We start from the raw sequence: 25,239 nt of genomic DNA on the forward strand, positions 1-25,239 counted from the left end.
TATATAAAATAACCAGTGATCTTAAAGTTCTGCAAACATTTTCTCAAAATGCTACATTTGTAATGATCGAATCATCAACAATGATCAAGATGCAAATGTGTAGGTTTTATTTCGTCGCCATTAAGCTTTAACGAGTGCCTTCCCAGTGTTTTCGCCGGTAAACAACCCAAAGAAAGCCTTTTTCATGTTTTCGAAGCCTTCGGTAATATGTTCCTCCATTTTCAGTTTTCCCTGCAAAAACATTGTACGGTTATATTACAAAAAGAATACATTAGAAACCAAGTTGATACTGTTTTAGGAGAGTTGCATTGTTTAACTTACTTCATGAGGACATATAAGGGACTGGAGACATATAAGGAAACATTATAGCCATATAAGGTACATCTGGGATGGACGACATTTTCAAATTTACAATGAACATTTATTTAGAGTACAATACAAAAATGAAATGATGAACTCTAGCATAATTTGTTGCGTGGCTTTCAAAGGTAATAGGTGGAAATGACGTGACTGAATTGGGAAAGGAAACACAACTGGCTACAGGGTCTGGGTTTGCAAACTAATAAATGATTAAAATACTTATACTTCCATACTTCAAAGTATCAGAAGATTCAAGATCCAAAGAATCAAGCTATCACTATTTGACCGTAACATTGAATAAAACCTCATCACTAGAGCACAAGTTAGGTCATCCACGAGTCCAAACTGATACATTGATTTAGATACATAAAATATAATCATGTTGTTCAAGTACTTGCCCTAGATCTGTTCAGTACAGTACATGTATTTTGTGCAGCACATTGGTTACATATCAGCAACATATAGGATTAGTTTCACAAGATATTTAAACCTACCTGGAGATACCATTCAACCATTTGTTTATATCCCTCGGGGTATTTGTCCTTGAACGTGGTTACTATAAAACCTTGTACCTTTAATTCTTTGAAAAGTATCAGTCCATCGGGACATGGAACTAAAACAACAACAACCCCACAGTATTGTTAAATAAACGTATGAGTGTATGGGGGGGGGGGTCAAAACATGTCTACCTAAGGAATGGGTGGAGCAATTTGTGTAGCTACTCATTAGTCTGAATATTGTCCCACAATGGTGTCTATACATGTACCAAGGTCAGACAAATTATGAAGACCGAATCCAGTCCTCAACAGTTGATTTAATTGTGTTTATTGATGTAGAATGAATTATTTCAGTGGGTAGATTTTCCAGATAGGTATTGTCGATGAAAAGAATGAGTTGAGGTAAAGATCTGTTCTTGACGTAGTAGAAATAGTTTACAAGTTCTTACCCAGTTCCTGTTCTTTGTCATTATATTGAGATATAGTCCCACACTGACTAATACGTCCATACAAATTCATGTGGTTCTTGACAGTCACTGAAAATTTGCCACCAACCTTGGATATAAACATATATAGAGATATGTGAACTAATATGCTTTCATACATTGTTAAGAATATTGCGAAAAGTAAGCATCTTTAGCATATGATACTATGAATGCTCATCATGGAAGCACTAAGATTCATACACAAGGTCTCTTCTTCTACTTTTGAGTGAGAAGCTGTTTCGAACAAATCACTTGTACTTCTTCAGTGTCTAACTGGATCTGACAGAATGGTCCAAATTTGCTGGAGGTGTTGAGTAACCAGAGGTGTGAAAAGGTTAGCCTCAATATGTATGTAAAATCAGGTGTGAAAGGACTTGCCAGTATATTTAGCATGTCTAAAAAAAATAAACCTCTAGCACTTTCATATGTACTCAAATTACTGGAGAAAATCAACATTTTGAAATTGTATCAATACTGAATGGCAATGCTTATAAATTCATGGAGTGTTTTGTTTTTTAATTTTAACATATACATTTGTATTGAACGTTTGTTGCCCCTCTGTTTCTTTTGTTTAAATCATGTTTATAAATCCCATTTGTCATTATATTTACACCTGTCTTCAAAATGGTCTAGATAGGTAAAGCAACTAATTTGAATATGCTTACATTGTCGAAGTACATGTCAACACCATTAGGAGCTGCCTTCTTCAATGTCTCATCCAGATCAACAGTTTTGTAATTGAATGCTTCATCGAAACCAAGTTTCTTTAGGAAGTCAACCTTTTTGTCAGTTCCAGCGAAACCAATGACTCGACATCCCTTGATAAGGGAATATATAAAGGCGTGTTATAAGGAATGCAGTAGTCGTATCGTCCGATTTACGTTATTACAGGTCAATCTTGTTGATATTATAGGCATATCAAAATGAACAATAAAGTGCCACTGTATTTCACGTTGTGCTCCATCATACATTTAGGCTGGGGCCAGAATTTACGGCGGGGGAGGGGGGGGGACTGGGGAGAAATGAGGGGGGCATGTTATAAATTGAGGACTTGAAGGGGGGGAGGGCATGAAAATTGGGATGGACTGAAAGGAGGACTCCGACATATTATGCTCGTGATTTGAACCAAATTAAACCTCAGGAGCAGTCGTTTACCGATTGAATTTAAAGATTTATGTCTCTGTCTGTCTGTCTGTCTGTCTGTCTGTCTGTCTGTCTGTCTGTTTCTCTCTCTCTCTCTCTCTCTCTCTCTCTCTCTCTCTCTCTCTCTCTCTCTCTCTCTGTTATGTCAGTAAATGGCCTCCTACATGTCCTATTAATACCTTTATTTTTCCTAACTGTCCAACCAAGCTGCCGACTGCTCCAGCTGCACCATTTACAACCAATGTTTCTCCTTCTTTAGGCTGACAAATGTCGAGGAACCCAAAGTAGGCCGTCATCCTACAGGGGGAAATGACCAATTTTTTCTTTTACAATATATAACAAATTTAAATTTACTACAGTAATTTGCTCTCCAGACGTGGAATGGGCAACATTGATGTCGTCATAAACAGAAACAACAGCTACGCCAATTATATTGTTCGTTAATAGAAACCATACCCTATTGAAGGATGTCGCCTGTAATCAAACATACATAAATACATACATACATACATACATACATACATTAATTAATTAATCAGAAGGTGAAAATTTGTCTGATTTTATATTGTGAGGTTAATGTCAAAGACAAACAAGACTTAATGAGGTGCTTTCTACAATCAGCAATTATCTTTTAGGCAAAATTGTTTTGTTGTTGTTGTTGTTGTTGTTGGTTTGTTTGTTTGTTTGTTTGTTTGTCTGTTTGTTTGTCTGTTTGTGTGTGTTTTTTTGTGTGTTTTTTTCTTACTATGCACTCTATTTAGTTATTTTTATGAATTGACAATTGTATATATTTGCAAAATGGTTTATACACGTTTAGAAAGTTCAAAATAGTGCAGTTTTCATCCAAACCTCTCAAATTTGTATAGCTTTTGAACAGCCAACGTAACATCATTTGCTAGGTATTTCTTCTCCATTATTTCAGAGTACTGGTACATTATCAACGTCGTGCTTACTAAATAATTTAAATTCTTATATTACAATATCAATCACAAATAGCAATGTAATGAAAAAAACCCATAAAAAACTTCTGAAAAAAACAAAACGGAAAGCATAAAAGTACACTAAAAACAATGTATGTACTAAATAATTGTAGTGATTTTAAATATATAATAAATTCAACTTACCCTACCATACCAATCACTCCCAAAGCCTGGGATGGTTGAAGGATGATGGTCTAACTTTGTTTGGATTTCTTGACCTCCTGTTCCTATGAAATGGCTTTGCCATCCAGATCCAAATAAACCACTAAGGACATTAGTACCAATCGGGTAATCTTTATTTTTGCTCTCGATAACCCTGTTGGAATTTAATGCACAGGTGAAGCTTAAATTCGTTTTTTTTTGCCACCACATTTGTAAGTGGTCAAGAATATCTCATTTCAGAAACACTCATATACGTTTCCTACTAAACTTGTATATGACTGACCACTATACTATGCGTCCTTCAGTGGGATTTAGGCCAATTTCAACATGTCAACCTAACGTACATACTGCCATCAATGATAATATACTAATAAATTGCCTTCTTGATTAACACATGTGTCATGGAATGTTTTAGACTGTGTTCATAAAAGTAATACTTTGCATTTGGAAAAAAAACTCATCGGGTAATGGTAAAGTTTGAATGTGGCCAAATGTTTGACGAAGTGTGCATTAATTATATACAAAGCACCGGGCGCATGGATCTATTACACGTAATACGTATCATTTCAAACATTCATTATAGAGTGTCATAAAAATGTATGTATCCTGATTACTTGAAGGATGTTTTCACTAACTATCTCTGCGTTTTTATAAGTATTCGATCACTATAGCTCCATCAACATTAATTACCTGGCTATCTGTTGCCCAATCATGACATCACCTTCTTTCATTCTGGTTGCACTATAAGGTCTGAAAATATATATAGACTTTATTAGTCTGCGAGAGAGAGAGAGAGAGAGAGAGAGAGAGAGAGACAGACAGACAGAGACAGATTGAGAGAGACAAAGAGAGACAAAACACTAACTGACAGGGACACAGACAGACGTAAACAGAGGGAGGGATAGAGAGTCAGGCAGACAAACACAAACAAACAAACAATCAAACAAACAAACAAACAAACAAACAAATAAACAAACAAACAAAAAATAAACAAACAAAAAAACAAACAGAGAGACCCTATAAACATGTATACACGTATAGTTAATGTGTATCGGCAACTTAATTATATCTATACATATCTATTGTGGGAACGTAGATCATTCTCTCTCGCTCAGTAATGACATCATCAGTAATGACAAGGGGAATGGCTGGGGGAATTGAGGGTAACTTTTTACAAATTCAGGGGAGGGCCATATTTTAGAAAATGAGATTTTCTATTCAGCAGCATTACTTTTTTATTTTGACATCTATGCATAGTTGAATGCAAACCCCAAGCAATATAGCCGGTAGGTGCACACTTAGTGACCATTCAAAATTAAATAGTATTTGGATTTTTGACACTGTACTTTACATCTTTATTAGCTATGTATATGTGGTGCTCAAACATGGTTCACTTTTACTGTATCATCCTTGAAATGATCAGTCCAATGGTGTCTTAAACTATGGCTTAGGGTTAGATTTAAGTATCATATTATCAGGCCATATAATCAAATCACCGCTAACAACCATATAGCATATAGTGAGCAATGTCTTCACATAAATATACCGTGGTGGTAGTAGTTTAGGAAATAACCAAAGCCTTTAACATCTTCAACATCGTGGCAGCCATGGGATTAATCCCGTTGATTCTAGGACTAGTGTCCTTTTTCAATGTCTGACAGCACTTACTAACAATGTTTATGAAATATTTTAACGAGATGAGGGTATAGAAAGGATAGTTAGGGTAGATCACCTTTTAGCACAATGTTAATAGAGGAGGGTTACATTTGACACAAAGCCCGGGTCTGATTTTCCCCAGTCCCCCTCTTGTAATTACTGAATGCTTCCTTATCTTTCTTGTTTGGTCGTTCTTTTCATGCCATCTCATATAACGGTAGATCGTGCAGAACGTGAATGCCATTCCTCACTTTATTGCCCTTTGACACAAGACTTGTGATCACGTACGTGTGTGATGACACAACGAATTTAGAATTCGCTATTTTAATTCCTATCTCGCCATTTTTTTTCGTCGGATTGCAAATCAGATAACACTTGTAATCTCACCATTCTAACAAAACATAGTAAATAGAAAGAACCAGTATGTATATACGCAAATCAAGTTTTGCTTATATTGCAGGGATAAATGCACAACATTAACGAATTTGAATTTAACATGACAGATCTTACCTCATATATGGGTCTACAGACAAATACACAGCTTGACAAATAAATTCTGTAAAAAAGGAAACAAATTTATATATATATATATATGAAGATGTTCGGCTATGTTGTCTAATATACATCAGGTAGGACTATGGGTCTTTGGTCATTAGCAATCACCCCAGGGTGCGTTTGACAATCCATGCTCGACATGTGCGGACTATGTTGTTTAAATTCATTGACCAACGCTCAGACCACGAAATAGATAATACAACATACATTCGTACCTCCATCTTGGATATCTGGCAGCTCCTCTTCTACAAGCTGAATGTCACTATCTTTTGGAAACCCATCAAAATGTTTGGCTAGGATGTATTTCTTGGCTTTGACCATGTTGCAAGAGGGGATATGCGTGTTGTCAAACGGGCAATTGTAATGAGTAACGAATGACCCTGCTTGAATGTGCAGACGTGACGTGTTTGGTGACCTGTGTCAAATGTGCGAGTGAAGGGAAGTAATATCCTAGGTCTGTGGTTAGTGTAGTGATTTGTTTCCACGTTATTCGCTATACTCATAGCTCACATCGAGATAAGTTATGTAGCTGTACTGGTTTGGTATAACAATTTAGCCCGTCTGCGTTCAAATCACGCTTCACTACGGACTGATGAACAGATGATAAATTACAAAAGGGACAATTTAATTGCTGAAAATACACCCGCCCGTACACTGACCACGGCCTGATTGGCAATATGCCTGGGGGTGAAGGGATAGTACACGAGGGGAAATGTTTCAATGGAAATCAAATAATATGTAGCTAAATAGGACAAGGTGGACTTCATATTCAAAGGGACAGTTAATTGGGACTACATTCACCCATAGTGTTTCCTCACCTTCTAACTTCATAATTCCATAAAGAATACGTTACCTTATATTAGAAAACCATTCTTTAAAAGATAATATTTGTACATAGGAAAAAGTAACTAGTAGTGATATAGGTAACTACTGGTGATCATTTACTTTATCAGAAAATACATTAGAACAGTTACTGGATAAATACACCTGAGATGTGAAGGTTGGATAAGGGGTATTTCCGTCCTTCGTAATTGGGCTATTTTATTTTCATAAACTGTAAAATATTGCGATAAAGCGCGTAAAATCGCAATTCAGTGGTCGGAGTACTGGGAAATCTACTTTATTTTGACTGTAATCGGTAACAAGAACCCCTTTTTCGTACACGTAAAACAAGTACACACACACACACACACACACACACACACACACACACACACACACACACACAGTTCAGTACAGCGCTGATATTCAATATGCATACACCCAGGACTGAGCAAAAAGATCTCAGCGGTCATATCCAGTGTGTGATATTAACGGAAAATTTGATTACTTTTCATAAGGACTGACAGGTAGCAAAAGCTGCTGGTCGTTACGGAAAACTGCTTGTCCATACTCAGTGCATTCACATTCACGACCTCTACACAAAAATGTATCAAATCCCCCTCCCATACAGATCAACTGACTTTGAACTTTAAGTTGCCACAGCATACTCTGTTAATGCACTAAATTAAATATAAAAGAGAGTACAACGACTTGTTTAATATTCACTATTTATTTTAAAATACTAATCTGTTCTTACAACTGACAATTTCCATTCACATTCAAAAGATATCTTGGAGGCGAATTTGGAATTCGACGAATGGACCGTTATAGAATTACCAGAGACTAAAAATGTTCTTGATGATACCAGTACCTTGTGAGCAGACAGCTGGCCGTATGCACTGTGACACGGATGGCATTTCATCTTCTCGTTAAAGTAGTAGAGTAACCCACTTTAACGGAAAAAACACACGAAAACAAGAGAATACCGTGAAAGTCACAACAAACGCTACAATTATTGCAGCTACTTGGCAGACAGAATTTAAGAATTCGAAATTACTTCTAAAATACTCTGCGACGGATAACATTACTTGTCCAAATACAAATTAATATCAAAGTCTATCAAATTTGTAAATTCCAAATATATGTGAGTGAAGGAAGATCATTATATGAGACTTAGTGATTTGAAATTATGAAAGCCGATAACGGATTGAGAAGCTGTTGTTGTTGTTGTTGGTGGTGGTGGTGTTGGTGGATTTCTCACATCTACATCTATATGTATTAGTATTTCTTTGCAATGTGACTGAAAACAGCTCCACCTTGTGACTAATAGTAACACAACTTAAAAGTGAACGAAAGAAATCAAAGAAATCGTCATCATATTTGAGTAATGCTATAATGAAATAATAAAATACAGATACATAACCTTAAAAAGTTATTCTAATTATTGGCCAAATATTCTGGGCATTTATTGTTGACATTCAGCACAAAAATCACGTCTACCTCCTACAGTGTTATTCCCCTTAATTTGTGCAAATTTCAAATTAACATATTCCATCTTTGTTCATTGTCTTGACTTCACTTTGAGTTTGATACCATTCGTAGGATCTATCTTCGTTATTCCAATTTTCAGTGGAATCTAGAATACAATATAGATAAGCAGTGTGTTAGTAAATATACGTTTTGTGAAGTTACCAGTGGCTTTCATGTGTATATGTTCACGTACATTGCTTCTTACACAAAGGAAGAAATACAATAATAAAAATATTTAAAAGAAAAAATAACAACAGGGTACTTTAAAAGTAGTTTTGACGCCATACTCCATCAACACTTGTTTAAAGGGGGGAGGGGGATAAACTGACCATATGCAGAGTGAGGGGGCTATTTTCACTAAAAATTAATATATTCCTGGATCATTCTACTTCTTTAAGCATATTCAAACATTACCAAAATGCAACCTGGTATATACGTCTTGGTGTATGAATAATGGCGTCTCAGCAATATTTGATCGTATCACGATGAAAGTTGATATGCACATGTATGTCATAGAACACTGTCCTAATACCAACTTTAAATGAGATCTGTTCAAGCATGTCTGAGTTATGGCTTTGGACATGGAAAATTCGCAAACAAAATGGCTGCTAGGCGGCCATATTGGATCGTATCATGAAACAAATTGACGTGCATATGTATGCCATTGTATGTGGCCCCTGTACCAAGTTTGAAAAAAATCGGTCAAGGCATCTCCAAGAAACGGCTCTGGGCGGACGGACGGACGGACAGAACCCAATCCATAATTCCTTGTCCCGGACTTCGTCCGGAGGGGACTAACTAAAAGATTATATATTAATTGACGGAATTTATATACATGAATGAACAGTTTAGAATCTTATCTTTAAGACATTGCCACTAAATTTACAATGAAAATCAATTGATTTGGCAGAATGGCACGTGATTTGGCAGAATGGTGGTTTGGGATATATTCAAAGTCGATGTGAAACAATACCACAAGATTATCATGGTGAATATCATTCAAACACAATTAGATAAAACCAAGTCCCAAAATAAAATAAAACATAGAACATCTTAGTACAGTCCCAGGGAGTTAAATGTAATAAACACAGCACATCTTAGTACAGTCCCAGGGAGTTAATTAAAGGCAATAACTCAACGTCGTAAACCACAGACGCCTTTACAGCTCCCTCCAAAAAGTACCCGACAAGAGGCGGTGGTTTCAGTCATATGTATTATTTATCACGTAGCTTTGTACATCAACACTATCTGTGCATATTTCGTTGATTCTGCAGAAATATTTGCTCTGGATTGCCAGAATGTACTAACTGTAAAGCGCTTTGAGCACAGTTTGGAAAATGATATATAAAGAATGTATCAATATTAGGCCTAATAAAAAAAATTGTGTGTGGTTCCGGTTACCCGATCGAACCCGCCTAGTTTTTCCCACCGACCTTAAACTATTTTTTCATATTCAACAAGAAAATAATAAAATCGCGAAAATTGTGAAGTCTCACAAGAAATAGTGGAATCGATGCGGAAACTAACATCAACTTAAAAAGACAATATAAAACTATGGAAACTAAAAAGAAAATATAAAACTGTTCTTCCAATCTGGAATGGCTTTACATTTGATAAGAAGAAACCAATGACACTGAGACCATATGGAAAACAGTGGAAAACATATCTACCTGAACTAGACACTCACATATGAAATATATATATATATATATATATATACACACACACACACACACACACACACATATATATATATATATATATATATATATATATATATACACACACACACACACACACACACACACACATATATATATATATATATATATATATATATATATATATATATATATATATATATATATATATAATCTACCTACCCCACCTGTTTTAAAATTGAGCGTAATCGGAACCAAACAATGTTTTGTTAGGCCTTATATAAAGTAAGATTTTTACCTCAGTTTCTGCACATGGTTCAAATGAAAACTTCTGAAGTATGCGTACTAATCCAACCTTTGCATTTAGCAAAGCGAATCGCATTGCGATACAACTTCGTGGACCAGCACCAAATGGTAGGTAAGCGTATGGATGGCGTTTCTCTTTCTCTTCCTTAGTAAACCTATGGTTACAGAGACAGTACACAAATAAGTACAGTAGTTATGTTATAAGCATGTAATGGTTAATACAGGCGATTTCGTCTTAGCTTGAACATGTTACTAAAGGATGTATGTATCAAGTTCAGAAGTTCAGTGAAACTAATCAAAAGGTTTAATGTTAAAAATAAACACAAAAGATATCAGATGGGCCTCGCACTGTGAAAGTGTTTCGTTGCCTGCATATACTCTTCTCTCTTGTTCCCATGTAAATACTATAGATGATATGTATACACATTTTTAAAGTTATAACTTGGTTCATATGTCAATACACTTTTCAGTGATCTGGTGGTAATTCCACGTGTTCATAGTGTGAGAGAAATTTAACACAATGTACTGCTAGAAATATTTCACTTGCATATTTGAACTTGAACAGATTGTACCAAGTCTACCATGATGATAGGTCTATAGTAGTAGTGTGCATGATGATACTGTTTAAGGACAGAGGAACCAAGTCCGGTCACCAGCACCCCAAGGGAGCCTTCAGTGATTACAAGTCGGGAAGGCCGGGAGAATTAGAGGATGGGTCATCTTTTACAAATCTGTTTTCGAGGGCAAGTCATATCTTAGAAAATAGAATTAGGGGAGGGTCACATTTTACTTTGACTCATTGTATTATCCAGCTTTGCATTAGTTTTCGATTCCGCTAGTGCTGCCACCACTGCACTGCCAAATCCCACAGCTACCACATCACAATTTCAGAACATATCAGTCTTATTGCTGCTGACAACAATATTGTGAATCAACTGTTAGTTTTGGGGCAAGCAGAGGAGTGGGTCTCACAAGAGAGAGGGGCTGGGGTAACGGTGTGGTAACATATATTGGGGATAATGTAATGGAGTGGACATGTTGACTTACTTTTTGGGAGTTCCGGCACTCAGCTCTGCCAGCAAAATCCGAAGACAGATATTACTTAATTAGATAATGCAGTGGCCGTAGTGGCAGTGGTGGGTAAAAAACAACACCTTAAATTCATCAATGTGGTGGCAGCGGTGGGATCAAGTTTTTACCGTTGACTGTAACTCTTTTCACATCAACCAGCATTTCATATAATCCATGTTTTATTTAAATTTGAGGGGGGATCACATGTTACGCAACAGACTGGGCGTGATTTCCCCCAGCCCTCCCTCCTTGTAATGACTGAAGGATCCCTTAGTAGAATTGCCACTTACCTATCCGGGTCAAATTTACTTGGGTTGGGGTACAGTTCCGGGTCATGATGTATGGCATAGGCAGGAATACCCACTAGGATGTCCTTTGGTATTTTTATTCCGTTGATCACTGTGTCTTGGCTGCATTTCCTATCAAACCTACAAACACAAAATTATATACATATTTGACAAATCAAACTTATACATATAGGCTTAATAGTCTGAAATTAATTCGTACAATATACTATGTATTAATTGTGGCGTCATGATGAGCGAATGCTGCCGTTTGTTGCTGAGTGGCTAAAGTCCTTGGGCCAGATTTGAACCACGACTATGCCTCAGTCAACCCAGCTGTATAATTGGGGACCTGGTAGGATAAAGGTTGCAATGTGAATGCTTTAATTTTATAAAAGGCTGCAAGGGATTGAATGCTCCCAAGGGAGTTGAGGAAGTATAAAGGGCTGTTGTACCGCTATAGATCAGTGCCAGGGGTAATAATTGTAAATCGCTTTGAGCAGAGAGTTGGAAAACGCAATATAAAAAACCAACATTATTATTATTATTACTTATTGGTGCCATCACTTCAAGTTCTTCATTTCCTATCCTAATATTGACATCGTGATATCCTCAAACCTTAGAATGAGTTTTGAGATTTTAAGAATAAAACAGGAGATAAATACATCTGGTTAGCAGATCTTTAGAACAATGTGATTCAGAACAAGGGAATATCCATGGTAGCCTTATGGCGCCACTGAAAAGATAAAATACCCAGGATTGAAGCCATTGTCAAAAAGAGTGAAACCACGTAGTAAAGATATGACACTATAAAGATCTAGTGCCATAATTTTAAACCAAACTTGATGTTCAAAGTTCTTTAAGACTTTAAAGGTTGAAGGCCGATACTGACTTACCACCGCTATTAAAGTGAATAGTGCTGTTTTTTCCACAGTAACACTGACAAAGCTTGTAAGTAAATGACAAACATTAATGGGGCACTGACCTGTTTACAGCTATATTGGCATTGCTTAGGAAATAGTGACAATAGTGTCATAGAAACACTCCCGTCGCTTGTAACCAAATTATAAAAAACAAACCGCTTACCTGAATCCAGGTGGATACATACGAAGTGTCTCAGAAACTACCATATCCAAATATGTCATTTTATTGACAGCCTCATATCCGGGTTCTTTATATCCTTCCATTACGTCATCAATTTCACTCTGAACTTTCTCCTGAATATCTGGATTGACAGCCATACAGTAGGCAAACTGCGACATCAAAGTTGACGTAGTATCATATCCGGCGAGGAAAAAGGTGAAGGCCTAAAAGATTCAAAATATACTTTACAGGAATATCAGTCATCCTTTGTCTTATGTTTTTAAATAACAATAAATACCGAGTCGCTTTAGCGCCCTGGGCGTTTTCAATGTTACTCTCTGTATCACATGATTGGGTGATCTAACCCTCACGCCCATCCTTCACTTGGGCTACACCTATACATAACTATATTGTTTTACAAACACCAATTGCAAGGGTAGAGTACATTCCTGTTTGGTAAATGTAAAATTAATAGTCCATAGAGAAAGAAATGTTTCCTTTAGCTTGGTTAGGATGAATATCTAGTCACATTTTACCCAACTACTGTCATCCCCGTCGTGTGGCAAGTCTACATCATTGAATCATATATCTATAACAAGTAATGAAGGCTGACTGACTCGGTCGAAATATGCTAAATAAGGTAAAGTATATATGCTCTGAGTTCTGAAGATATAAATTATCCCAACAGCACCAGAACAAATAGTTTAGATTGATAATGATTTTATGGAAGTATTTTCACTTGTCAAATCAAATGTGCCACTTTTAAGTTAAGAAATAACTTTATATCAACGTACATATGCTATTATCAAAATTAATCAATCACTGCTAATATAAATCAACCAATCAATCAATCAATCAATCAGTAATTGTATCGATATTTCCCTAGATGCCATTCATGCTAACCTGAGCTGTAATTTCTTCATTTGTGAACCCTTTATGAAAACTGGTCTTGTTTTTATCAGAATACAGCAGACCTCCATGTTTTTCATCAGCGTCTTCTTTATCTTCACCGTCTTTGATATATTGTTTATAGACTTCATTAGCATCCAGCATTAGTTGCATAAAGTCTACTCTCTGTAATAAAGCGATGAACAAATAGTGATTATGTATGTGGCTGGGTGGATGGGTGGGTGGGTGGGTGAGAGGGTGAATGGATGGACAGACAGATGAAGGGAACGATTGATGGACTGATGACGGACAACCGGATGGACGGATGGATGGATGGATGGATGGATGGATAGATGGATGGATAGACAGATCAGTACCGTAGCCTGCGGGGGGGGGGGGGGCAAGGGGGGCAGCTGCCCCCCCCCCCCTGAGATTTTGGAAAAAAGCAAGACAAAAGCTACTTTTTGAATACATATGCTATTAAAATCATTATTTACGTGACGATTCCTAGCATGCGCGATTTCAATGGATAGTTCACTAAAGTGACTGTACACTGACTCATGGCTAATATATATCTTATATCGCTATTGTACGCTGGCTTCACTTTGAATTAAAGTGTGTCCACTTACAAATTGTAACTTTTTGCAGCAAATTAAAAATTCTTTGCGCGGGAAAGTACAAAAGAAGTGCGCACATGCACTGTACATTTTCTGCGAGTAGTAGTCTTGAAGAAAGTCTCCTTCATTTGAAGATATGATATGATATAATATGATTTTATTTGGGTAAAAATTTATACAAGTACATATTAAAATACAAGGATAAAAAATCACCGAGGATAACACATAAAAGTATTTTTAAAAACACTTATTTCCAATGTGGTCCTCATAGGGGTATTCAAAACGCCATGGCAACAATGTTACAACAACAACAAACAAACAAACAAACAAACAAACAAAATTAAAATAATTTTAAATGTAACACATGACAGAGCACAAAAAAATTATAAAATACACAGACTACACTCTCAATTTTAAAAAAGGAAGGACTAAAAAGTTACAAAATATTATGTTTTTTAACCTCTAATTTGTTCCATAGAAAAGATTTGAAATGGTTTTTAAAACTATGTTTTGTATGAGATTGTTTCACTGAGAGTGGGAGACTATTCCAAAGACCAATGCATGTGTAAGCGAATGAACTCTTACCCATACCACTGACTCTTGGAACTGCACATGACAGTTCACTCGCTCTTGTTCTATAACTGTGCCGATTACGGACCATTTCTATATTGCAATTTAAGTACTCAGGAGCACAATGATTTATGATGTTGAACATATGATTGAGTTTTAATTGCTCAACCCTCAATTCTACAGGAAAGTTTAACATACCTACAAGTTTAAATTGATTATATCCAATGTGTGTTCTAGGAGCAGCACTAAGTATGTATCTTATGATGTTATTTTGCAGAACTTGTAGTCTACCCTTCAACTTCTTTGTGAGACCACTGTACCACGATGAACAGGCATAGTCGAAATGACACTGAATCAAAGCCAAGACAAGTAATATCTTTGTTTTCAGATTAAAAGATCGAGTATTACGGTATAAAAATTTAAGTTTGTTTGCGCATAGCACGTCGCAATTATAATGTCAGCGAGTGAAACTCAATAAGACGGAAAAGTCGTTCATCGTGAGGCTGCCTGCTATGCTGCATGCGGTGACTCCAAAGATGCGCTCGATCTCATTTACATCTTGTTCCTTATATTAAAACATTTCATTCTGATAAAACGGCAGATCTCTTTTTGGAATATTTGGTGGCCCTGAAAAACTATTAAACTAGGTACAAATGTACACAGTTTAAGATCCACTATTTGAAGATTATTTCTTTCAATAATTGTGTTCGACGTTGTCTTTGGTTAAAATGTTGTTTGATATAATTATCTCATTGCACACTGACATTAGCGTTATTCCGCAATTCATTTTGAAGCGATAATTTGCTATGGAAAGAATGGCCCTGAATTTGGAACCAGAGCTGTACCTTCGACATCAAAATCCCAACTTCAATTTCCATTATAATGATAATGACGTCGACAAGAAGAATTCACTGAGTTCACCTTGGGTTCCGACATAAATGAGCCCATAACAGTTTTGAGAGTTGGGTCAAGAAAATGATTATTTTGTTGTCTTACTTATTTGAGAAAGCACCATCCATTTTTTACTTTGAATGTGGCAGTTTAACATGGAAATTCTACTCTTACATTGAAGATTATTTTCAGGGAAGGATGTAAATGTTCTTTGTTCCGGATTTCAGTATAAATAGTAAAAAAAACATGCGAAATTGTCCATCCGATAAGTTGTTACTCAAATTTAAAACCTATGGTATAACTACGGGATTCGAGTATCACAACATCAATCTTAACTTCCTTCTTGTCTGATGGGCAAATGTCTCACATAGTACGTATGTTATATTTTACCTTTGTGCCAGGTTTGCTTGAAATCAATCAGTGTATGCCAGATATATGAGGGTAAACGCACGCACGCACGTACGTACGTATGGACCAACGAATGGACGAAACCCAACATAATAGCCCCTCTCAAGGCAGTGCCTGTTAGGGGCTATTAATTTCATCTTACCTTCTGGCTTGCGTCATTTCTCCGCAGCTCAACTGTTTCATCAACAACTTTCAAAAGATAGTCTCTGGCATCTTTAGGGAACATTATAATGTCAAAGTAGTTCAAGATAGGTGAAAGAAATGGAAAGAAAACTGCAAAGAAAGGATAAAAAGGATGTTATTTAGTGCTTCTGAGGTACTTGTGGAATGACATCTAGACTTTATGTTTGGGTAGTTAGTAAATGATACTCTTTTACAATTTAACAACATACCAACTTACCAACATACATTATTACTTTCATATCTACCTACCTACCTACCTACCTACGTACATATCTACCTACCTACCTACCTACATACATACATACATACATACATACATACATACATACATACATACATACATACATACATACACACACACATACATACATACATACATACATACATACATGCATACATACATACATCCATTATACACATACATGCATGCATGCATACATACATACATACATACATACATACATACATACATACATACATACATACATACATACATACATACATGCATGCATGCATGCATGCCTGCATGCATACATACATACATACATACATACATACATACATACATACATACATACATACATACATACCGTGAATGGGTTCGAACACCGATTGCAATGGTAAGAAGCAAATGGTTTAACCACTCGGCCACTGACAACCCTAATTATGTTAAGACAATGATGGACGGGAGTCTTGTTTGCAAACCTAAATATTACGATAAGATGGTAGTACACTTACATGCAATAACGAATACTGGATCAGTGAGTTTGAACTTCATTGCTTTCTGTACATTGGTAACAAATGGATGATCTGGAACAGACTGCGAGTCGATGTCAATACCAAACCCAGTACTGATCACGCTGTCCATGACGTACTTTCCAAGCAAACTACACATAGATTTAATTAGATTTAGAAAATAACAAAAGTGACTTAAAGATAAATTGCATTTGATATATAGATCTCAACATAAAAAGAAATATTTCTAGCTTCCCTTTCTCATATAATTTGACTTTTAAGCCAGTGTTTATATCTATTGCTGTGAGTGCCTTGCGGTACAAAGATATTCTGGTATTAAAAATAAGACCCTTGCAAGGAAAAATACACTTAAATAATCTCTCCAAACTGACCAGATCTAGAGTTACTGGTTGTCTAACTAGCAGGTTTTCTAGTTTCAAATTGCTGGTTACTTAGATATTTTGCTGATTCCCTAGTTGGCTAGTTTCTTAGCTTGGGTTTTCTGTTGTTTGCTGGTTACCTAGCGTGCTTGTCAGAAGTTATCTAGTGTTTTGGTTGCCGTGCTTGCTGGTTGTCTAGCTTAAAGGCCATCTAACTTACTGGTTATTTGGCTTGCTAGTTTTACAGATTTACACTTACTCTTTGCAGTCAAAGGCTTTGTCTTCCTTTTCTTGTATGTCAAGGTTTCTTATTAAACCATCAGCAATGTAGTTCAACAAAGACGACATCTGCACGTGCATGCATAGAGAGGTAAAATAACGACATTAGTTACAACTGGCGAAAAAACACCCACACCAATGCTATGGCTATGGAAAGAACGATACATATACAAATGATACAAAAGCAACAGCGACTGCCACTGATATAGGTTCAAGTTACGCTTTTATCAGTTGGTTCATATCTGTGGAAGTTATACACTAACAGTCCGACTCAATCGTTATATCATGTAGCGTTCTGTCAGCAAATAATAATATAATAACAATAATGGTTTATTGCTTCTTAAGGCCTCCTGCCCATATCGCAAAAAAATTTACAGTACTAGTTTACATAATCTCACGGAAGTGTACAGAAAACAAATTAGCAGAATTCCTTTCTTAAAACACCTACTCTGTCAGCAAATATAGCTATAGGATCCTGGCTACTTTGGTGTTTATACTGCCGAGACTAAATACATTGAACATCTCTTGTGTTATATATAATGAGAAAGTACACACATTGGCGTTTTTAGCAGGTTGTATATGATGAAAATGTTGTTTTTTTTTCTCCAGTGTATAAATTATTTTGTCACTGTGGTAGAGTGTATCATCAAGTTCTTAAAATCTCCCCAAACATTGTCGTATGATATATTTTTCCTTATTCCTTAACAAGAAATTGTAGGAACACAAATTTCTTCAAAATATGTCCACAATATGATATTTGTACCATATATAGCATCTGGCACCTCAAACAATGGTTAACTATAGCCCTCCTCCACACCCCACCTACCTCCCCACCCACCTCCCCACCCACCTCTCCACCCTCCTCCCCACCCACCTCCCACCCACCAATTCACAAGAGGCTTTACAGTCTTCTTAATAATTTACATAACACCTACCGCTCTCATTTTTGATCCACTGAAAGCCGGCGTGAGTGAAGTCCTTACATTCTTCCATTGCTCATTCTGTAGGACACCTAAACCAGCATCCAATGGTTTATTCCGCAAAGCTGAACTCTAAAATATACAGATCAGTGTTTACTTAGTAACTGGGCATTTCTGGTAGTGTCTTTGATTAGATATTGAGCGCTGGTGGCTAGAGGGCGCTGTTCAATTTGCACTTTATCACACAGAAATTGCACTGAAAAGTTATGCCTACATGGCAAACAATTCTATAATTCTACTGCAAAGTGCACAATCCTCCAGCACGTGCTTATCCACCTAACTAATATTCAGTCTAACATACAAGATTCTAAATAAACACTGAAATTATATACATGTATATATATATATATATATATATATATATATATATATATATATATATATATATATATATATATATATAGAAACTACCCCTGATGATTGAGGAATACGCACCTCACGAAACAGTTCTGTAGGGTCTATAGCTTATAATTTGGTTCAAATTTTCAAAACCTGTATATAATTCGCTCTACTACCCGTATTGAGCGCTTTTATGTGGTTTTATCTACATCCAGTCAATTATATATATATATATATATATATATATAATCAACTAACTAAAGTTCGTGACATACCCTTCTATTGGGAAACGATGAAAAATTCTTGACTAAGATCTGCCTCAGCATATCAAGATCAGCTACGACTAGTGTAGGTGTCCCACCGAAGAATTCACTGATAAGATAAAAAGTACATATTAACAAGTCTTCAAAGACATAGTCCCAAGCTGGTCTTTGTTATATTCAGTAAATTTAACTATGACCTTGAAATTGAATTTGTGTATTTGACTTCTTGAGTTGTAGTAGGAAGACAATTTTCGATTCTTTCAAATGGAAAATGTTCAAGGTTAAAGGGTAAATATCCTATTAGAAATCTTACCATAATAATGTGAAGGTAGTGTGGTAGGTTTAAAGATGTATCAACCGTTAAGCTTGTGCTTTTTAGGGCAAAACTGGCTGCCATTCACGAAATTAAGTGATATATGCATGTCTCACCTAAGGGTAGATTTAGTTGAAATCAGTTGGTGCTTTACAGATAATTGAGAATCAACGCACGCATACGCCAACACAAGAACAGACGCTAGGTCAGAAGCAAACCAATGTAATAAAACAACAGTGAAAAGAAACATGTATGTATGTATGTATGTATGTATGTATGTATGCATGCATGCATGTATGTATGTATGTATGTATGTATGTATGTATGTATGTATGTATGTATGTATGTATGTATGTATGTATGTATGTATGTATGTATGTATGTATGCATGCATGCATGCATGCATGCATGCATGCATGCATGCATGCATGCATGTATGTATGTATGTATGTATGTATGTATGTATGTATGTATGTATGTGTGTGTGTGTGTATGTATGTATGTATGTATGTATGTATGTGTGTGTGTGTGTGTGCGTGTGTATGGATGGATGGATGGATGGATGGATGGATAGATTTGTACAAATTGTATAAATACTGTATGTTAAACAGTGGATATAGTGTCTCCGTAACTGCACATCCTAGAGCGATGCTAAGTTTCATGACTATCATAAAAGGGGTGCTTTACAAAATATCATCTTACCCGTATACTTTGCCATACGTCTGTATTCTCTCTAAGTCTATTAGTGCCATTGCCTATTAAATACAAAAAGAACATGTTATTGAACAAGGTACTGTAAGAAATACATGTAGAATAAAGGCACACTGCTCACACGAGAATTCAGTGGTCCGGGTGAAATGCTTCACATTTGCTGACAAACACAGTGTATCTCGTCTCTTCTACCAAGTACCATTACCCCTCCCAAACCAACGAGTTGATCTTGGTTTATTTGCATGTCAAGGTTCACTGGTGGTAGGGAGAATTTCCATAAACATCATGTAAAGCTCGCCCCACAAACAAATAGTACGTTTTAGTGTCCCTAGTTTAATACTGGCTACGTTTTCGTAGCGTGGGACCCCCGAGCAGTGTGTTTGAAAGAGATTACTGCAGTGCGTCAAATTCATAATAAAACTAAATGAAATCTATTTATAAATGTGATTACATTTATTTAAACATATCATAAATATAATTACACATTGCATGTAAAAGTTAAGCTGCTCTCGAATCAATCAAATTGTATACAAGCCTGTTTGCATTTAGTATGCTTGTACTGTCACTACAGTCATTGCACGATTACTCTGGATCACCCTCTAGTCTTAAAAAATTACTCATATTGTTTAATTTGTATTCCGGTTAAAACATGTAAGGTTCTAAACCATACGTACACCATCGTTACACCCCTTCACTTGATGTTGCAATTGCTTGACAATATCAAGTGATGGGGTGTGACGTCACACATTCTCAGATTGACCACGAGAGGGCAGTTCAAAATGGGCAATATGGCGGTATGCATGAACTTGCAAAATCAGACCACAGATGTAATAATACTAAATGGTAGAACGCAATAATTAAACCCATTTTCAATACAAGTCAATTTGTTTTCGGGCGACCCTCGCATTTAAAATAGAACAATAAGGTTGTAATTAGAATTGATCAGTCAATCACCTTTTTTCCACGCATTAATTGTAACATTGTTCCAATGAAAGGAAGGGGTATAGGTCCACTTACACCCATCCTCCAGAATGTCAAGTACGTTAGTCTGAAAACAAAATATATATTACATTTTACTGAAAGGAGGAAAAAGTCTGTAATGGCCATTCACTAACTTTAACTATAAAGCTATAAATAAATTTGCTATTAAAATTATTGCTATTAGTACTGGTAAACACATGTCCAGAAAACTTGTATTTTCCCATGGTTATCATTAATAGAACGTCTGTCTAGCTAGCTATGTGCCTGCCTACCCGCCTGCCTGCCTGCCAGCCAGCCAGCCAGCCAGCCAGCCTGTCTGTCTGTCTGTCTGTCTGTCTGTCTGTCTGTCTGTCTGTCTGTCTGTATGTCTGTCTGTCTGTCTGTCTGTCTGTCTGTCTGTCTAAGATAATAATCAATCTCTGGATATCCGCTTATCTCTTCAAAGTTACACAGTATTGGGATATAGTCTTAGAGAAAATTGTCACTGTTGAAGTGCAGTCGGTCCAGTTGCACTAAAGGGGACCATTATCAATGGATCTTAAAAACTGACAAAAACTGATATTTTTATGCATCATTGTACCATATGACTTTATATCTCCACTTTAGTGTAGATGACATAAGAGGTGGCTAAAATAATGCTTGAGTTTCATTTGGTGGGCTTAACATGTTTTTAGGAGAGAGGGTGAGAGGAACTTCACCATTTGTTTAACTGTATATTGTATACATTCACTAACTGTAGCTATGCAGACATATTGCATGAGATAGTATCAAGGTGACTCGACCTGAAATATTTTGCTTTAATTATATATGGTTTGTTTTATCCTTGTAAAGCATTGTGAAAAAATGAAATCGACCTACTACCTATCATTTTTTATGTTTTCTGGCCTTACATATGATATTTAATTGCGTATGCTAAAATAGATATTACAGTATGTAGATTGCATGCAAATTTATGTAAATACGCACCTTTCTAAATTTTAAATGCATGATTGCACCAAGACAAAGTTCTGCCCCCCCCCCCCGGCAATTTGGCCAGGGTACGGCACTGGAACTTGACTCTTCGATGGTGAAAAAAATCGACACAAAATGCTGACTTGACAAAATTTGGAGACGAGAAATCTTTAGACTAACACTAACAGCTTTATGGATTTGTCATTGTGGATAGCCTTATCACCCGTTACGACTTTAGTTTACAGCCTGTACCAGCAGTTGCCGAGAGTTGAGTGGAGTCTTATGACGAGCTTGACATTGTTGACTATCGTCTCAACGCCTCGACTGACTGATCAGCCGTTAACGTTGTGGGCGCCGTCTAGGTCTGATAAGATCGATGACGTCATTACAATCTATACATGACTTGACTCTCGATGACGTCATTGCATGACCAGTGACTATTGGCTATAACAGGAGCGAAACAACAACGAATCTTTTATCTTAAGGTACACGGGGAAGAATCGCCTTGACTATTTACGACGTAATCCGACACAGCACGAAGTGTTTTGGACTTTGAACTTATTTGCATATGTCAAATTGTCCATGCTCACGTCCCACCACGGCCAGTCAAAGAGGAGGAACATTATAGTCCAATATTCATGCTCCTTTACCAAAATATACTCAAGAATTGTCATTCCTGACAAAAAAAATTCTTAAATACTGCACTAATGTTTCAAAATACCCGCGATGTCACAACCAATGCACTATCGGGCGATCCGTTATGCAGAGACCTACTTCCGCATTCCACTCCATTATCATGGCGCCACCCGTAACATCTCATGAATATTTATTAAAAACGTCATCTTCGGCTTCGTTCGGCAAGATTTTTTTACGTTCGGACTAATCCTTTGACCCAACTTTGCGTGTTAGCGGGAAGTACCCGGATGATAACGTAGTTCTATGGTAATTCTTCAGACTCTGACCTATCGATGTTTGGCACTAGCTTTTCAATCGGATCACTCGTTACAGATTTACGTGATTTCGCCTGGGACTTGAAAATGACATCGTTTGGACTCAAAAATGCACCATTTTCATAGTTTTTACTAAGAATTAATTGGAAATTAACCTAGTTTCTATAAAACATCGATAGAGTATGTTGTTTTGAATGTGTCTAGGTCATAGTTCAGGGTGTACGGCAAATACATTTACAGGAAACGCTCGCCGAAATTTTCACCGATTTTTTCCCAAAATCTTGACCAAATTTGACGTTTTTGTAAAGAAAATCGCTTCTACCAAGCAATTATTTTTTCATACATCGATTCACTAGGTATTTTTAAGTCTGTATTCGAAGTTTCATGAAAATTAAACGGCAAATTTCCATATGAGTGGCATGTGAACTCAACAATGTATGTTAGTAATTGTTACAGATCTAAGGGCCTGCAATCGGCAGCGGTTCTTCCCCGTCTACCTTAAGAAAAGATTTTGTGACAAACTGGCTAATATTGACTTGTGAATTTGACCTTTGACACATGTTAGTTACTATCTGTCCTTTACGTTACCACTGCGTCACAGCCTAGCGGCGACAACGCCATATTTGCTATGCACCTCATTCAGTTCTTTATTTAAGTGCAATCAGTAGTCTGGGCAATTTCAAAGAATTAGACAATGAAACAAAATGTATTACTCTTTTTAAACTCTGGTCAAATACAAAGGATGTTGACATCCCGTATTTAGGGCATAAATAGGCTGCCCAATTCTCCCCACCTATGCCACGGGTTCCCATGCAGTGTTGCACAGCTTCGTTCGTTATGCTTTGAATTCTCGCATCATTGTATGAACGCCACGATTCGCGGCATTAACCTGCTATCTAAACTATATCAAGACACGTCATGTCTTTCAATGACAGCAGACCTCAACAAAGCTAGACGACCGGGTCGTGGACTACTGCTTCGGCTGTTTAAAATGTACAACAAAGACTATACATAGTATACATGTAAGTAGGGCGCGAGGTCGGTCACCTTCATGCAGCCGAGTGCTCACTTTTCTATCGCGCTGTAAGCGATCGCGACTGTTGTGTTGTCGACTAAACCGCTTCTCAAACTGAACTCAGTATGGAATAATGTAGTCTAATCTCAAACAACACTGGATACTTACTGGTAATAAAGAAATACAGCTAATAAAACCAAACCCCAGGAAAGGTACGAAAATCCCAAGATACCAGAACTCTCCATGGTGTACAACTGTAACGTTGGGGTGTGTGTATAACCTGTAAGCTCACAGCAACGTTCGTAACAGGGGCGTACTGTCGTCTGTAGCAGAGCGGGTCTGGTGTATATAATTATGGCGACCTCACATTACGTCATTCTGATAATCTATCAGTATTCATGTGTACCCAGCAGATATGTACTTGTTGACTCATAACAGATAAGCCATCGCCCTTTCCCCAAACCACAGGGCACAGAACGCAGTTAATTTTGTTCTCGTGATTTTCCAGATTTCTGATATTATTTTCTTATTTTCTCTATATTTCAAATAAAGTGTTATATATTGCCATCACGCGTAAATACAATTATGTGGTTCCGATTACATTCAATTTTAAAGTAGGTAGATTTATTTTATTTTATTTTATTTTATTTTATTTTATTTTATTTTATTTTGTTTTATTTTATTTTATTTTATTTTATTTTATTTTATTTTATTTTATTTTATTTTATTTTATTTTATTTTATTTTATTTTATTTTGTTTTGTTTTGTTTTGTTTTGTTTTGTTTTATTTTATTTTATTTTATTTTATTACATTGTTTTTTTTTCATGTGTGAGAGTCTAGTTCAGTTTTTCCATTGTTTTCCAAATGGTCTCTGTGTTGTTTATTTCTTCCTATCAGATGTACAGCCATTAGAGATTGGAAGAATAGTTTTATATTGTCATTTTAATTAAGTTGATTTGTGTTCACATTGAGATAAACTGTATTATTTTATATGCTTGTGTGCCAACAGTTTCTGACGTGTATTTTATGTAATTTGTAAGAAATTGACGGCAATACCTAAATTAAACTGACATGTTGAAAGTGGCATGAATTTCACTGAATGGACGGTACAGTATTATGGTCATGGAGAATATATTGTTCATAGTTCCAAGCATCAATAGGACAGTACAATGAAGTCATTTTGATATGT

At 36.4% G+C, this 25,239-nt stretch overlaps 2 protein-coding genes across 3 annotated transcripts; both read right to left on the reverse strand.

The window, feature by feature from the left end:
• Positions 1-120: 120 nt before the first annotated feature.
• Positions 121-6,159, reverse strand: LOC144448446 (prostaglandin reductase 1-like). The gene is given in 10 exon segments (XM_078138697.1): positions 121-231; positions 855-973; positions 1,307-1,412; positions 2,008-2,160; positions 2,665-2,782; positions 3,610-3,651; positions 3,653-3,781; positions 4,318-4,377; positions 5,794-5,839; positions 6,054-6,159. Coding segments are annotated over 10 exon segments (990 nt in total).
• A 1,235-nt stretch (positions 6,160-7,394) lies between these two features.
• Positions 7,395-24,363, reverse strand: LOC144448238 (cytochrome P450 3A24-like). Of its 2 annotated transcripts, XM_078138398.1 has the most exons (13): positions 24,218-24,363; positions 21,107-21,200; positions 20,144-20,196; positions 19,141-19,237; positions 18,482-18,598; positions 17,527-17,615; positions 16,891-17,039; positions 16,112-16,242; positions 13,499-13,669; positions 12,599-12,819; positions 11,519-11,656; positions 10,150-10,312; positions 7,395-8,296 (listed from the first exon to the last, which is right to left on the reverse strand). In XM_078138398.1, the coding sequence occupies exons 1-13, from the start codon at positions 24,292-24,294 to the stop codon at positions 8,222-8,224; spliced, it is 1,575 nt and encodes a 524-aa protein (XP_077994524.1). In that variant the 5' UTR covers positions 24,295-24,363; the 3' UTR covers positions 7,395-8,221. The 2 variants fall into 2 exon arrangements, with proteins under 2 accessions (XP_077994524.1, XP_077994525.1); XM_078138399.1 differs by lacking the exon at positions 21,107-21,200 and having other exon boundaries at positions 24,218-24,352.
• Positions 24,364-25,239: the final 876 nt, after the last annotated feature.

The sequence above is a fragment of the Glandiceps talaboti genome, chromosome 17, assembly GCF_964340395.1.
Source record: "Glandiceps talaboti chromosome 17, keGlaTala1.1, whole genome shotgun sequence".
Taxonomy (NCBI): domain Eukaryota; kingdom Metazoa; phylum Hemichordata; class Enteropneusta; family Spengelidae; genus Glandiceps; species Glandiceps talaboti.

What these genes read in the sequence shown, in the direction of transcription:
- LOC144448238 (XM_078138398.1), bottom strand. Translation starts at nt 24,294, where the DNA reads ATGGAGAGTTCTGGTATCTTGGGATTTTCGTACCTTTCCTGGGGTTTG. An exon ending in GTGGATCAAAAATGAGAGCG is followed by an intron (nt 17,616 to 18,481) that starts GTAGGTGTTATG and finishes ATGCACGTGCAG; the next exon opens with ATGTCGTCTTTGTTGAACTA. An exon ending in AAAGCCTTTGACTGCAAAGA is followed by an intron (nt 17,040 to 17,526) that starts GTAAGTGTAAAT and finishes ATCTATGTGTAG; the next exon opens with TTTGCTTGGAAAGTACGTCA.